At 43.4% G+C, this 17167-nt stretch overlaps 1 protein-coding gene across 3 annotated transcripts in view; it reads left to right on the top strand.

Annotated features, from left to right (window-relative positions):
* POLA1 (DNA polymerase alpha 1, catalytic subunit) overlaps nucleotides 1–17167 on the top strand; it is a 315435-nt gene that overhangs the window by 205081 nt on the left and 93187 nt on the right. For all 3 annotated transcript variants that reach the window (XM_075913285.2, XM_075913286.2, XM_075913287.2), the window contains exon 35: nucleotides 14188–14304. In XM_075913285.2, coding sequence (XP_075769400.2) covers nucleotides 14188–14304 — 117 coding nt within the window. The remainder of the gene's footprint in view (nucleotides 1–14187; nucleotides 14305–17167) is intronic.

Raw genomic sequence — 17167 nt, 5'->3', positions numbered from 1 at the left:
CAGTTGTGCAGGAGGAATGACAGACTTGCTTGATCCCCTGGGCCAGGTATGGTTGTGGGGGGTCTGCACTTCAGTACTACGCAGGGCTCCAATGGTGATTTAAAGGGCCCAGCGCTCCAGCCGCTGTCACGGCCATGGCCAGGAGCCCCAGGTCCTTTTAAATTGCCAGGAGAAGGGGACAGACTTGTAGCAGACGTGCAGTTGTGGAACATTTTGTGAACAGACAGAAAGTTACTGGGTAAGACACTTATCCTAGGACTAACCTCTTCTCTCAGTCTGCCTCCTTATTCCTAGGTAAATTCTTCAAGGACAATTTCAGCTATTCTCTATGGTGTTGTATTGGACTTGTTATGTATAATAGTACCATCTAAGGTTACTAGCTAAACTAATTCTTTTGTTAACAAGTTTGTGTTTTATTAACGAGTTTGTGTTTTATATAACTTAAGTGATTGTCTTGCTGTGGGCAGACAAAACGAACATGGTGAAGCTCTGGAGCCCCAGCTTATTTCTGAAATGTGTCCGTTGTGTCGGGGGAGGTGGCGAAATACAGTGGTCTAGGCAGGAGGAGAGATTGGTCTCAGAAAAGAATAGTCAGGCAACAGATTTTTACAGCCTTCTAAACTAATTCATCTATCTTTAGAACTATGACTTTTTAGTATGACCTACAGCAGATTTTTTGAAGTTTTTCTCCACTCTGGTTTTCAATGTTACAAGCAGTTCATCTTCTGTGACCTTTTGTGTATGCTTTGATAATCTTCAGTAATTTTTTTCCTCCTGCATGTTTACACCCTTCAACTATGTGTAGATTATGTTGTCACTCCTTTCTTATTCATCACTTAAACTGTACATATTTAGCATCTTTAAACTTAAATGTATAACATATATTACCTTCAGTCTCTAATAATATTTTTTATCTTTTCTATCTCTTTGGTCAGTATTTATCTTTCCAATTAATGAGGTGCCAGAATTAAATGGCATAACCAGATTTTTCTTGCATGTGGCTGTCTAGACCTTTGTTCTGTCTTTTGTTTAATCTGTGGTTTTGATATATGACTAATTTTTGTCCTTGTAGAAGTTAGGTGCTATTAACAGTTCTTGCAATGTTTTCATGCAGTAAGCAAAACAAACTTTTTTGTATTTAAACAAAATCCAAGATTTTTGCAGTAACTCAGTTTGCTTGCTATTAATACAGGGCGTCCCCGGTAGAAGTTGCCCAGCTATGCATCCGTTCTGCACTAAAGTCATTGACACTTGTAGGAACTGAAGTGATATAAGCCCTCCCATTTCCCACTCTTAGGTCACACACACACAAAAATAACTCAACCAATTTGTGCAAATGGAAGTCAGCCGTGGAGAAAAAATTCCCCACTCTAAGTTATTTCACTAGCATTCCAAAAAACTTGGACTTAATCTTGGACTTATAGTGAGGACGGCCTGCCTGTATGTAGAATGAGGGCCCATTTCATCTTAGACAAGGCCTCAAAAAGTCATAATTTGGCTCATCATATGATAAGTTGCATAACATCTAACTATTTTATGCTGTAGATAAGTGTCACTGGCTGAGTTAATATCAACCTAAGTAATTGCTAAAATGAAGCCTATCTGAAACATACCATTGAGCACATTACAAAGTATCCAAAGTATAGCTGTATTAGAGACTAATCATCATGCGCTGCTTGTTAAGATAGCAAGTTTACAATAGGATAATACTTTAATGCTTGTCTAACTGCAGTATTCAAAAAGCTAGACTTTCAACATCAGGCTTAAGAAGAGAGAGAAGTACTTTTCACTTGCAATTCTTCTCTCCCATTAGCTATACTTAGTATAATTCATGAATTTTCTTTTATATCACATATTTTTTCCAATCTCCTTGTCTTACATTTCTCACACTTAGCTATGCATTTGTATCAAGAATTGTTAGAATCACTCGTCTTGTCAACCTTGTTTTCATGGTTGTCAGTGGTGAAGACACCAACCAAAATCAGAACTGAGGGTTTCTTGCCATAATTTTATTTGCTATGTCACAAATTAATTTAAAGACTTAATAATAGCTGCTGGGAAATGAAGGACTGGTTTTGTTTGGTCAGCAAAGACAATGGACCTGAGTCAAATATGGGTTAACAATAATACATTTGAATAAATTGAAACTAAACAGAGTGCATATGTTGAATTTGATTGCAACATGAATGTCCTTGGAAAAGTTTTTTGTTTAAAGCAAATCAAGACCAGAGCTTAATTATCAAAGCAAAACAAGAGACATAAAGAGCTACATGCTTTTAATATTGCTTTTTTCAAAAATAGCTCCCTTCACACATTTATCTGCATGTTTAATTTCCATGCATAATAGCACTAGTTATTGTTGTCATTTGTAAAGAGAGATTAACAGATAGTAAGTACAAACAAAAGCAAATAAGTACTGAATAGAGAGGTGACAAAGAAGAAAAGACCTCTTTAATGTTAATTATAACTGGTAGGAAGTCTAGACAAATTACATTATCTGTTTTCTATATGAATTGAGGGGACATTTAGTCATTATCTATGTCAGAGATACAGTTGGGTATTTGCTTTAAATGCAGGTGACTTGACAATTTAGCACCTCCCCAGTTTTTAACATACCATGGTGAGTTACGGAGTTGTAATTTATCTAGAAAAATAAATTTCAACTATGTATGTCAATAACTAGACAATTTTATTAATTAGAAGCCAACAGAAAAATATTAATGAGTTGTAGAATGTTGTTCTGTTGTTTTTAAAGTATGGTTATTGTTTTCAGCCTGGTTGTCAGTCTGTTCACTCTTACTTTCTTTAAATGTATTGTGTGACCAGTAATGTTCATATTTCTTTTTTAATCAGTCAATAAAAAGTAGTAGTTACATAAGGAAATTAGTTTCAAGTGTAATTACCACTACATGATCGATTTGGTGGCCCTTACTGTGTACTTACTTTGTGAAATAATATAAGCAGTACCTTACAAATTAATAATTTGATGTGGCTTTTTAAATCCTTGATTATTGGCCCGAAATGCCAACAGTTGGCAGAAAGCAAGCAAAAGAGGTGGACGATTGTCATATTATAGAGTGCAGTCCAGAGAACTGAGGGGTTGTGTCACTGCTTACCCTGAAATCTTGGGGGCCTCAGTTCTTTACTGTTGTAGTTCCCAGCCTGGGCTGCTCCCAAACAGCATGCAGATCACACCAATTGGTTCAGCAACTCTGATTCCTCAGTAGCCAACACACACAACAATACACAAGCCACTCTTTGTCTTTTAGCAGCCTCAGTTGTCACCTTGTAGGTCATCCCAGTCTTGAATTTTCCCCCCAAAATGTGTGTTCTTCACTGTCCAGCTCTGTTAAATAGCTTAGATATTAGATGTCCATTGCCCTGTAAAAGGACAATATTCAATTGTTTGATCATTTAACTGGAGCTGGCGAACAGTACAGTTTAAACACAACAGTGGATTAGTTTTTATTAGAAATAAAAAGTATTTAACTACAAAGAGATTTTAACAGGTTATAAGTATAAGGTATTCAAATCAGAAATGCTTACAAGAAAAAAGAGAAGATGATTTGTAGTAATTAAAACATAACAAACTAGGCTTGGTTAAAGGTCAGATTCTTAACACATGTTCCTAGCAATGGAACTTCCCAAATTCTCAGGTCAGAACCCCTCCAAAAGTCCATCGCCTGGTTTCTTTGTCTTCTTACATGACAGAGAGAGAGTGCGTTCTTGCCCCTCACTTTTTATAGTCTCATCACCCTCTAAAGAGGATGCTTCTGAGGATTACCCCTCAAAGTTTAGTCAAAGAAAGAAGAGGCTTGGAGTCTGGTGGTGAATGTGGCTCCAGACTCTTTCTTCTCCCTTATGTATGCTGAAATACAGATTATGTCTTGACTCTTGCCATCCCCCCCACTTGCTGTCCAAGACCCTGTTGACTACATGTTTATAAATTGGGATAAGTGTACCTTTCTTCTTCAAGTATATGCACCCGTGTACAGTAATTCCTCATTTAACACGTGCCCGCTTAACATGTTTTCACAATAGCACGATTTTTTTTTTAAGGAACGTTTTTTGAATTACATGACCATCCCCGGAATAACACTATTTTCCCAGCCGGCCCGTTGGCAGTGGTTGTGCAGGGCTTCCCCCGCCTCCCTGTAAAGCGGCGAAGGGTTTGCTGCTCACAGCGCCGTTTCCCACCAGACGCAGTGCGGGTCCTGGCAGACCCGTCACAGGGGCATACTCCCAACCCAGTCCCCCTCCCCTCTCCTCTCCTTCCCTTCCCCAGAGCCCAACATCTCCCCTCCCTGCTGTAACCCAGTCCCCTTTCTCCCCCAACCTTATGTCCTGGTCCCAACAGACACCACCACTTGACACGCAACCCCCACCTTTTCCATTATTTTCAATAGGAAAATTGACCCCACGTAACACGTTTTCACTTAACACGACTATTTTCTGAAACATATCTATAGTGTTAAAGTAGGAATTACTGTATTCTACTTAGGTGTGTGAATGCCCAGTTCACGAGAGCCAGAGAAATTTGCCTAACAATACCCATAAAGGAGTGATGATTGTGCCCTGTGGCTGTATTCTCTCCCCTCCCTCAATTTCTCTGTACTGCCCATGGCTGGATTGGGAACTCTGTGTGATCTTAACCTCACAACCTCTCTACTGGATTGGGGGGCGGAGGGTGGGGGCTTTCTGCTTGTTCTGTATAATTAGTTATACCCTTTGTGTGTGTTAGATTAATACTACAGGCAGTCCCCGACTTACGCGGATCCGACTTACGTCGGATCCGCAGTTACAAACGGGGCTGCCCCAGAGTACACGGACTGCGGGACCTCGCGGTCCTGCCGCCCGTGTCCTCTGGGGCTTTGCTCTGCGTCTCCCTGGTCTGCAGACCAGGAAGACGCAGAGCAAAGCCGCGGAGGGGCTCGGGCAGCGAGGCACCCCAGGCGCGCCTGGACTGCTCCGCCAGCTTCCCCGCGCTTTGCAAAGCCGCGGGGGGGGGCGGGGGGGCTCGGGCAGCGGGGCACCCCAGGCGCGCCTGGGCTGCTCCGCTGCCGGCGTCCTCAGAGGCGCTCCCCGTCTCCCTGGTCTGCTGGTCTCCAGCAGACCAGGGAGACGGGGAGCAAAGCCACGGAGGACCCAGGCGGCGGGACCACGGTGCATCTCGGTCCGCCGCCCGAGTCTTCCTGGTCTGCTGGGGGGGGGGGGGCGCAGCTAGTATACCCCCCCCCCCCCAGCAGACTAGGCTTTTCTCCGGACGCCTGTGGCAGAGCAGCTGGGGTGCTGCCGGTTGGTCCCGCAGCGCCACTCTGGGCGCTGCTGGTGCAACCCAGCAGCACCCCAGCTGCTCTGGTCCTGATTCAGCCACTGCTGGTCAGTTTCAGCAGTGGCTGAATCAGGACACCTGGGGCAGAGCAGATGGGGTGCTGCTGGGTTGCTCCAGTAGTGCCGAGGAGCGGCGCTACTGGAGCAACCCAGCAGCACCCCAGCTGCTCTGCCCCAGGCGTCCCCAAGTCAGCTTCTGCTGAAACTGACCAGCGCTGACTACAGGAAGCCCCAGGCAGAGTTGCTCTGCCCCAGGCTTCCTGGAATCAGCTGCTGATCAGTTTCAGCAGCAGCTGACTTGGGGACGCTTAGGGTTCTTAAGTTGATTCTGTATGTAAGTCAGAACTGGCGGTCAGTTTCAGCGGCGGCTGAATCTGGACGCCAGTTCCGACTTACATACAGATACAACTTAAGAACAAACCTACAGTCCCTATCTTGTACGTAACCCGGGGACTGCCTGTAGTTGTTTAAATTTACTTTTCCTTGGCAGTGCCCTCACCAGTATTTAAACATGAGGGGGTAATCCCCACATGCAATGCTTCTCCTTCTCTGCAAGACCCACATTAAACACCCACGTGCAAACTGCAGATCATTCAGAAAATGGGCTCAAGTGACTTGGGGCCTTTTCCTGAAACAACAAAAGTTCAAACAAGCCACACAGCCGGCTTCAAGCTCTGAGACTCACAGTAGGGCAAAGATTGTCCTGGAATTCCAAGGGTCAGGCACCTGACTGAAAAAATGGCAGGACCATTCCCTGTCAACTGCACCAAGGAAAACATCACATGAGATCAGTCAAGACCACTTTGTGTTTCATGGGAACTCTCCCGTCTCCTCCTGGAAAAGAATGAACTAGCATGGGGTTGGTGCTGGAATGCAGGATGGTGTGGCATTACGCCCCATATTCTTCAGATTAATATTATTATTATTATTATTATTTATTATTTATTATTTTATTATTATTATCATCATTATTATAGATTTATGGCATAATTTCAGTGTATTTTGTGCAAGCTAAGACATATGAAATCATTGAAAGAGCTATGATTTACTAAATATGATTCTCCTATTTACAGGGCCATCCCTAGGTGGGCCTGGGGTAATCCCCCTCTGCCTGTGGTGTGAGGCCCTGGGCAATTCCTCCTGCTCCAGGCCCCACCCCACCTCTTCTGATCCACCTCTCCCCGCTCTTGGCTGTCCCTGCTCCTCCCTCTGCTGTCCTCATTTCACTACTTTCTCCAAGTCCCCTCCCCCAAGCTACATGACCCAGGAGATCACTAAGGGGCCTGGAATGGGGCAGCAGCAGAGGTTGGGCCATCACACTCACTCCAGGAGCAGAGCAATACGTGCAGCAGCTGGCACTGCTCCATCACCATCTCTCTGGGGCTACGTCTAGACTACATCTCTCTGTTGACGGAGGGATGCAAATCAAGCATGTTGAAACTGCTGACGAAGCAGGGATTTACATATTCCATGCTTCATTAGCATAAACATAGCCGCCGCTTTTTTTTTCCCCCGAAATGGAGCTTTTTCGGAAAAAAAACAGCACTCTAGACGCAGCTCTGTTGAAAATAAACCCATTGTCAATAGATCCTGTATTCCTCAAAAATGAGGTTTACAGATCTGTTGAAAAAGGCTTTATTTTCAACAGATCCATGTCTAGACTGCCGTTTTTTCGAAAAAGCTCAGTTTCTTAAAAAAAAAAAAAAAAAAAAAAAAAAGCGGTGGCCATGTTTATGCTAATGAAGCGTGGGATATTTAAATCCCTGCTTCATTAACAATTTCGATGTGCCTAATCTACATCTCTCTGTCGACAGAGAGGTGTGTATAGTCTAGACACAACCTGGTTACTCCGCTTCACTGCAACGGCAGGAAGAGGGACACCTTGGCCCTGGCCCACAATGCTCTACTCCCCTGAGCCCATATCACTTGGGGGAGCGGGCCAAGGTGTTCCCCTTTCTTTCACTGAGGTGAAGCTGAGTGACCTGGCTGGGAGAGGGTGGTGGAGTGGTGCAGGCTTCTGCGTGCTTCATTCTGCCTGTCACGGTAAGTGTGGGGAGGGCTGAGCCCTGCTGCCACCCTATGCCAACCCTCCCCTTCCTTCCTGGTAACTTCGCAAGCTGCCCTGGGCGGCACAGGCTACCGTCAGCATAAGGGATTGTCCCATCCCTAGGATAATTAGAGTGGCTGACGTGGTCCCTCTGCCCTAACTGTCCTATGGACAGGACTGCTCTGCCTATTTGTATGCATGTATTTTTGTATTTGAAGTTAGAGATATTGTCTGTGCATTTATTACAAATGTGTTCATACCTGGGGAATGTCTATATGGAATTTTTGCAAGAGAATGACCATAATTTGGTGGATATCTTGCAGCTAGCTGTCACAATCTGTGTTGTGCTCCTTGAACTGGAGCACATTGACTTTCATGCACCTAAACTAAAATAATTAGAGGTTTGGAACAACTGCCATATGAGGAGAGATTAATAAAACTGGGACTTCTCAGCTTAGAAAAGAGAAGACTAAGCGGGGATATGATAGAGGTCTATAAAATCACAATTGATGTGGGGAAAGTGAATAAGGAAAATGATTTACTTGTTCTCATAATACAAGAACTAGGGGTCACCAAATTAAATTACTTGGTAGTAGGTTTAAAACAAGCAAACAAAAGGAAGTATTTCTTAATACAACTCAGTCAACCTGTGGAACTCCTTGCCAGAGGATGTTGGGAAAATGAGGACTCTAACTGGGTTTAAAAAAACCCTAGATATGTTCATGGAGAATAGGTCCAACAATGGCTATTAGCCAGGATGGGTAGGCATGGAGTCCCTAACTTCTGTTTGTCGAAAGCTGTGAATAGATGACAAGGGAGGGATCACTTGATAATTACCATGCATCTGACGAAGTGGGTCTTTGCCCACAAAAGCTTATGCTCCAACACTTCAGTTAGTCTATAAGGTGCCACAGGACTCCTCGCCGCTTTTGATAATTACCTGTTCTGTTCATTCCCTCTGGGGCCCCTATCATTGATCATTTTCAGAAGACAGGATAGTGGGCAAGATGGGCCTTTGTTCTGACCCAATGTGGACATTCTTATGTTCAGGGCTCACCAAGCAGAGGCGAGCCCCGCTCACCAGCCGCGCGGTTTCATGCTGTTCTGCGCATGCGCAGATCGCTCTATGCCTGCTCTTCCGGGTTGTAATCTACTCGCCAAGGGCGAGTAGATTACATTATTTGCCGAGCCCAGCTTATGTTTATCTATAGCTAAGTGTATGGAAAAGTGCTGTTTTGTTCCTGTGATAGGTAAAACTTAGAACTGAGGCACCACTGTTTCCCTCAACTCGTCTGTCTCTCACAATGCTTATCTAGTGACCAGCAGCAAATCCCAGCAGGCACAGTTATCACTGAGTACAAAACCATGTGGTGCTCCACACCCCACTAGATTGCATGAATGCTTCCTAAACCACTTACAAATCTCACAGAGAAAGGCATCAGCAAATCTCCCAAGCCCCCAGCCTTTTCCCCAAGAACTGTACTGTCTTGTCCTTTTTAGTAGTCTGATCAGTGTTCCCCTTTCTCCAATGTGAAGAGGAAACACTAGCTTTTGTGAACTGAACTGAGATTTCCCAGACACTTCGTCCTAAACACATTGTTATAGGTAAAATATAAAACATATATTAACTACAGAACGATAGATTTTAAGTTGTTATAATTAGTAGGCATAAGAAGTCAAAAACAGTTATCAAAGAAAATAAAAGATAAATTCACAGATTAAATCTTTAACTTTATTAGGCTAAGCAGTATTTGGATCAACATTTTGTCTCGGCCCACTAGGTGTTACAGATGAGTTATAATCTTTAATAATAGGCTTTCCCTTTAAATCTGGTCTCCTCAATTCAAATCTTTGCCTTCCCAGAATTCTTGTTGCATCTAGTATAGGTGGTTGAGGGAAAAGGTGAAAACACAATGCCACTGTCCCTTATTTTATAGTACTTGTCCCTGGAAAGAAACTAGTGTTGTTGTCCATGGCGGATGTGATGGTCTGCATAGCGGCACTCCAGGACTCCTTCCTGGATAAGCAGCCCCTCTGGCCCTTGTAAACCAACATTTTCTCCTCACCAAGTTCCATAGCCTTTTCTCTGAGGTCCTAGAATCTGGCGGGGAAGGAGGGAAAAAGAGACCGAAGGAATCAAGGGCGGCCTCACACTCAATGCCCAGGGATTCATTGCAAAGCAGAAGGCTGTCGTTCTCAGAATTATGTTCACCACCACCACCCCGAAGCTCCTGCCTGGACTCCTTTTCTGTCACTTCTGTGTGTTCCCTAAATAAAAATGTGTGATTTCTGAGCAACAGTCTCTTTATTGCTTGTATTGAAGGAGTGGTAGGTTACAGGCAAGCACACCGAATTCAGGGGCACCTCGTTTAGAGCAACATGCATGACTCTCAAAAGTGGCCATTCATAAAACTTTCTTTCAAAGTCTCTCTGATTTGCACTGCCCCTTAATGTGCTCTCCTTATTGCCATGATGTCTGGTTGCTCAAAATCCCTGGAGCTGTGCTGTGCCTTAGCATTTTACACAGATACATTTCCCCCTTGCTCTCACAAATATTATGGAGCACACAGAAGGCTGCCAATGCAATGGGAATGTTGCTTTTACTAATGTCTGTCTAACTTAATAGTCTGGAATTTTCCCTTAAAACACTCAAAAGGACATTCTACCGCCATTCTGCCTGTAGTTGAGCTACCCCTTGCTAAGATCCAGGCTGCCCATGTATAGCTTCACGAGCCACAGGAGCAAGGGGTAAGCTGGACCTCCAAGGAGTGCTTTTGGCATTTTAATGCCTCAGATGTTAATTTTTTGGTCTGGGAAAATAGTTTCAGCTTGCTGAGCAGGGAGGATCATGTACCTTGTGAAATTTAAAAGCAACAAGGAGTCCTGCGGCACCTGATAGACTAACAGATGTATTGGAGCATAAGCTTTCGTGGGCAAAGACCCACTTCGTTAGATACATCTAACGAAGTGGGTTTTTGCCCACGAAAGCTTATGCTCCAATACATCTGTTAGTCTATAAGGTGCCGCAGGACTCCTTGTCGCTTTTGCAGATCCAGACTAACACAGCTACCCCTCTGATACTTGTGAGATGTGAGCATCATGTACCTTTCCCAACCATTCCACATTGATGTCAGTGAAATGTCCCTTGTGATCTACCAGTGCCTGCGGCAGCATTCAAAAATACCCTTTGCAATTTATGTACTCCTTTGCAAGGTGATCAGGGGCCAAGATGGGGATTTGTATTCCATCTATCACCTCACCACAGTTAGGAAACCCCAGCACAGCAAAGCCCTCCAATGTGTCCTCTACGTTTCCCAGAGTCGCTGTCTTCCATAGAAGAAGGGTATTGATAGCTTTGGCTACTTTGATCACAACAGCACCCACTGTTCATTTCTCCACTCTGAATTAATTCATAACTGAGTGATAGATGTCTGATAGTTTTCACAGGGCAATTGCGACTCACTTCTCTACTGTCAGAATGGGTCTCATTCTGGTATTGCTGCATTTCAAGGTGGGAGCAAGCAATTTGCAAATTTCCATGAAAGTGGCCTTGCGCATACAAAAGCTTTTGAGCTACTTCTGATCATTCCATACCTACATAACAATGCAGTCCCACCAGTCTCTGGTTGTCTGATGGCACCAGAATCAGCGTTCCACTATATCAAGAGGATTGAATGCCACCAGCATCTGCCAATTACTCCACTCAGGTGCTTCACACAGTATTTTCATGGCCTCCTGAGATTCTTCTTCATTCTGGCAGACCCTGGATATACTCTGAACATACTCCAGCATTAGGTGCACCCAGGTTAACATCAGTATCATAAAGCTTTGCTCAACAAGATCCATGATGAGTTCCATGCTCATGCTGCTATGTAGATAACCAATAAGAGAAAAAAGGGCATGAATAGATAGTTTGCTATTGCAGGGAGGCAGGGAGGAAACAAGTGCATTATGAGCTGATGATGACATGTACCCAGGATCAACCACTACATAGTTTTGGTCCCAGCATGCACTGGGAGCATAACTCAGAATGCAATGGGGCACAGGCACTGTGGGATATCTACCTACAGTATGTCGCTCTCAAAGTCGATGGTAGCCACCATACTTCGGGATGCGCTACTTCGAGCGATGTTGAATTTTTGCACGGTGGGGACATTCACCTTGGACTTTACAAATCAGATGCTAAAAAATCAACCCTAATAAATTTGGCCTTATCTCTGAGTTTAGACATGGTTACTAGTACAAGAGGGCACCACCTCTTTCTCTTTTGTGAATGGCACCTAAATTCCTTTATGAATCTAGTGGTTTTTTTCCCTGAAAGTAACTATTTTATGAATTTATGTAAAATTTTTGAATAGTTTAGAGTTGACTGAAATGGCTTCTTTCCCCTCTCCCTCTCCACTATCAAAGCAAAAATTTTCACTTAGTCTTAGTGATACCCATCCTCAGTAGCTAAATATGTGACAATTTGTCCCTTGCACTGGTCTCATCCTTCTCTAGTAGTTATTGTTTTAAGTTCTGAAGCATAAGGTTTAATACCCCTTTCATAATTTTTGTCTTTATCTATTATGATATAGTTCTGGGTATTCTTGAAATCCCTATAAATATCCACTCTTTTAAATCTTGAATTCTTTGCCTCATTGATGCCCTATTGAGATGAGTTCCATAGTTCAGTCACTTGTTGGAAAAAAGTTTTTTTCTTTTTGTTGACTTTTTTGTTTTGTTTTTTAATTTAATTGAATGTTCCCTTGTTTTTGTATTGAGACATAGGGGATACAAGTTCTTACCATCTCTAAGTCTACAGCATGTCAAAGGACTAGAAGGGAGCTCCTGGGTCATTGCATTCAGCCCTCTGCTATCACAGGCAACACCATCATATAATTATGTTAATAAATTTACAAAGCTCTATCTTAAAACTAGTAAGGTTGTTCATTCCCACTACTCCTCTTGGAAGGCTGTTCCAGAACCTCGCTCCTCTGATGGTTAAAAACTTCTAATTTACAGTCTAAATGTATTCATGGCCAGTCTATTATCCATTTGTTCTTGTGCCAATGTTGTTCTTTAGTTTAAATAGCTCTTTTCCCTCTTTAGTGTCTATTCCCCTTGTGTATTTATATAAGTAATCACATTCGTTTATCTTTCAAATGTGAAGAAAATCAGTCCAGTAATTTTTAAGTGAAGAATGCTTAAAGTTGGAATTTTCATACACGTGGTTTAAAATGTTTGGGTTTTGGTTACTCCCAAGTCAGTTAAATCTGAGTCATTTACAGATGTGCTGCAATTAGAAGTACTTTTTTTTTTTTTTTTTGCAATCCTAGTGTCTGTGAATATGTGGAGAGATTTATATGTAAAACTTGAGTTGAGAACTAAGGACCTGTTCAGTCAATAGCATCACCATTAGACTTTTAAGGGACTTTGGATCAGGCCTGAACTGAAGAACATCCAGAAGTTAAGGCTTCAGCTCTATTGTTCGATGTAGTTTAAGAATCCCAAGTAGTTAGTATTTGTTTACACTTATGCATGAAAATGGTACTAGAAAAGGTCTACATAGGTGCAGCATAAGAGAACTAGCCCTGAACTCTTGGCATTCCCAGACCTTTGAACACTTAATTCTGTATTTATACTCATTTTAAATTTAATTAATTATGCTTTCTAAAAGATAAACAGAGCAAGTGTGGTGATAAGAAATATCCAAAAAGAGATTTCTTTGTCACTGTGTGTCTGAACAGTCTCTTGTTTTTCTGGCCCTCTTTACAATTACTGTGCACTCTGTTTTCTACAAATTCTGCATAGAAATTCTGAAGTTCTATGGAATTTGCCTCTGGCATGATGTTCCTCAGAAAAACTTTTCCTGTCCTTCTTGGAGGTGCAGAAAACCCTCCCCTGAGAGCATAGGTAGTGCACAGAGAGATGTTGTTTGTACAGCCCAGATACAAACAGGAAGCATTGCATCAGCCTCGAGTTCTCCCATCTCTGTGTTCTTGAGAGAGAAGTTATGTGCACTTTGGTTGGCCATGCCAGAATAACCAGGGCCAGATTTTTTTAAGCTCAGTCAGTTTGGAGAATGCTTTGTAATCATATCTCTGTGTTGGATTTGCTGGGTCCTTCTGTGGAAGAATCACCCTTATCACCAGGAAACCCACCAAAACATATTGTAATCCCCTCCTTCCCCCTAAAACTCAAGCAAGCAAATTATGTGAGTACCCTATTAATTTGACACTGGGTGGGTGTCGTGAGGAAGATGTAAAATAAGAGTTATGAATGAGCCTCTTTAGGATCTACATGGAAACTTTTAAAACCTTCTAGAATCCAATGCATGAAAAAAGAAAAAGATTTGCATTCTGCCTTCTGGGACAAGAGAAATTTGAACATTTTGCCATTCTGTCATGCTACCACTGAATTGTCCCGCTACTAAATTAGTGTTGCTTAGCTGCAGAATTATGGAAGAGGAAAGTAGATGCAGAATATTATACCTCAGATTATGCATAGAATGCAGTATTGTGGCAGTAGGGAGTGTTATATAGTGGATAGACTAAGGAATTTGGTATGAGGACAGCTTGGTATTTTTCTTAGCTCTATCACTTACTGACTTACCTCAAGAAATTACCTTGACCTCTCTGTTGTTCAGTGTCTACATCTTTAAAATGGTTAGTATTAGTAATATCAACCTCACAGATGAGTATCTCCTTTTTAAATATTGTTTAAATGGTCTAGGTGGAGTTCATCTTTGGGTGGAGAAAAGGAAGCAGTAGTTTGAATTAATTGTAGTAAAGTTATTTTTATCCTCATTTCCCCTTCTCTTTTTGCAGAGTTGGCTAATATGCGAAGAACCAACTTGCCAGAATCGAACCCGTCGCCTTCCTCTCAGTTTCTCCCAGAATGGTCCTTTATGTCAGGGCTGTAAGAAGGCTATCCTCAGACCTGAAGTAAGTACCAGCAGCATAGCACTAAAATGGTGGTATGCAATTTATGACCCAGTACTTTCCTGAAAAGTCTCAAAAGTCTAAATGTGGCCCTTGGAGACAACTGTAAGAAAATATATCATTAAGTGAAAATGTGTTTCTTGAGTTATGCACTGCCAGTTTGTGTTAAGGACATTAAGAGGCGGGTAATTTGCTAATCATGTAGTTGATAAAATTTTTATCAACCACACGATTAGTTGATAAGGGAAGAAGTGCTCAGTCCCATCTCCAGGCATCCTGGCTCCTATTACATTTAAGCTGCAGAGGCACAGCAGGGGGTAGGACCCAGACCCAGTGCAAGCTGGAACTGAGCTGGGCTGCCTGCCTGGATGGAGCAGTCCCTATCAGCAGCAGCCCAGACTGGCCGCAGGCAGAGGCTGCTCTGGCAGCAGCCCCTGTCTGCGGGAGGGTCCGCCAGGTGATAGTGGCAGCAGTGTGGAGGCGGGGACGAGCAGGTGGAACCATGGAGATGGTGCTGGAGTGAACCAGCTTTTAAGTTGGCTTCTCCCAGAACTGTCCCAGAACTGTCCCCTGCTCCACCCCCCTTGCTGCCTCTGTATCAGAGGCAACAAAGGCAGTGGGGATGGGGGAAATGCAAGTATTCAACTCGACTAACCCATAAGCCTAGGCTTATTAGTCAACTAGTCGACTACTCACTTACATCCCTAGTTTGTATGTGCCTTGTCGTGGACAGGAGCGGAGGGGTTGCCTCCTATTGCTTTCCCTGCAGCCACAGGAGAAACTCTGGAATATTCTGAGCATTTCCTTTCCCTCATGCAGCTTTTCAGCAGTCCCTCTGCTGGCCACCTCTGACATCACAAGAGAAAGAAGAGTAGGCTCTGGCTGCTCTGTTGTCTGCTTCTAGACTGAAAGAGGCCCAGGGAGAGTGGGATTGGACCTTACTTGTCTCTGCTTAGCAAGGGGTGGCTGTTCATTTTATTCAGGGAACTCCAAAAGAGAAAAAATAGAAGCTGCAGACCAACAACTAATTACAGCTCTTTGAATTTCCATCCTAGTAATAGTGAAGCTAACGTGCACTAACTGGCTCTGATTAAGTTTGGGGATGATACCAACCTGCGAGGGATTGCAAGTGCTTTGGAGGATAGGATTATAATTCAAAATGATCTGCAACAGGGGTCAGCAACCCCAGCATGCGAGCCATAAGTGGCATGCGAGCTGATTTTCAATGGCACAAGGCAGGTGCGCATCCCCGCCCCTCCTCCCCCATGCACCAGGACCCCCGGGCTGCCACTGAAGCCCTCCCTCTCTTCTGGCAGCAAGTTTCCTGTGGTGGGAGGTGGCAGCTGGGGCTGAGGCTCCTCATCAGCGCAAACCCCACACTAGTCACTGCTGCAACCGCATCCACCGCCAGGCCCCCAGGAGTGCCTCTGACCTGGAAGACTGTTGTTGGTCAGACCCCCTTCACTCTGGCGTGGGTCATGTGGTAGGGGCCGTGGCAACGGCCTAGACCCAGCCAGAGGCAGGCAGTGGCACTCGCTCAGGAAGATCCAACTCGTGTCACCCCTGGGTTAGTGCGCGGGAGGGGCTGCATCATGCTGCGCGCGTCTTGGTCGCCTCTAGGAAAGAGTTCTGCAGAAAAGGATCTAGAGATCATGGTGACCAAAGCTAAATATGAGTCAATAATGTGACACTATTGGGGGGGGGGGGGGAAGCAAACATCATTCTAGGATGTATTAACAGGAGTGTTGTAGGCTAGATACAAGAGGTAATTAATCTGCTCTACTCTTTGCAGGTTAGGCCTCAGCTGGAGTACTCTGTCCAGTTCTGGGTTCCACATTTCAGGAAAGATATGGATAAATAGGAGACAGTCCAGAGAAAAGTAACAAATACGATTAAAGTTCTAGAAAACAGGACCTACAAGGGAAGACTGAAAGAACTGGGTTTGTTTAGTGTAGAAAAGAAGACACCTGAGAGGGGACATAACAGCTTTCAAGTACCTAAAAGCTTGTTATAAGGAGGAACATGAAAAATTATTCTCCTTAACCTCTGATAGGACAAGAAGCAATGGGCTCAAACTGCAGCAAGGGAGGTTTAGATTGGACAGTAGGAAAAACTTGGTAACTGTCAGGATGATTAAACACTGGAATAAGTTGACTAGGGAGGTTGCGGAATCTTCATCTCTAGAGATATTTAAGAGCAGGTTAGACAAACATCTGTCAGGGAGGGTCTTGGTGGTTCTTGGTCTTGCCATGAATGCAGGGGACTGGACTTCTGTGGTTCTGTGATCCCAAAGGGACAATATGGCATTAGGGATAGTCAGGTCATAGCTCAGTCCAACCACTCTTGTCCCCTTAACATTCCCAGTGCAACCCCTCAAGGAGCTGCTGGAGGAAGGTACAGGAGTCCTTTTCTCTACACACTAGGAAATCTATCTTGTTTGTGTTTCCTGCTTTTTTTGCACAATGTAAGCAGTGTAGCAGGAATAAAACAGGGTTGAGAATCTGACAGAAATTGAATGTGGCCCTCTTGGCCTTTTAAAAATACTGTGTTGAACACTTCAGCTGAAAAGTTTGGACAATATTGCCATAAAATGTGGTTAAGTATGCATGCTATGATATTGATATAACCATTGAACTCTAAGATAAAAAGCACAAAGAATTTTTAATCAAATACTTTAGAAGTTGTGTTCCATCTTATGTCATGGAGACCTCAAAAGCTTTATTTAATGTTCGCACGTAGATAAAAAATACATGCTTAATTTTGTCATGAATGAGTGGACAGAAAAAGGTTTAACAGTCTTTGTATGACATTTGTTACAAGAGTCCTGAGAGGATAAGTAGAAAACAATAAAAGGAAATACTTCATA

Source organism: Pelodiscus sinensis, chromosome 1 (genome assembly GCF_052426305.1).
Source record: "Pelodiscus sinensis isolate ZL-2025 chromosome 1, ASM5242630v1, whole genome shotgun sequence".
In the NCBI taxonomy this organism is placed as follows: Eukaryota; Metazoa; Chordata; order Testudines; family Trionychidae; genus Pelodiscus; species Pelodiscus sinensis.
This window is presented reverse-complemented; position numbering and strand designations above follow the sequence as displayed.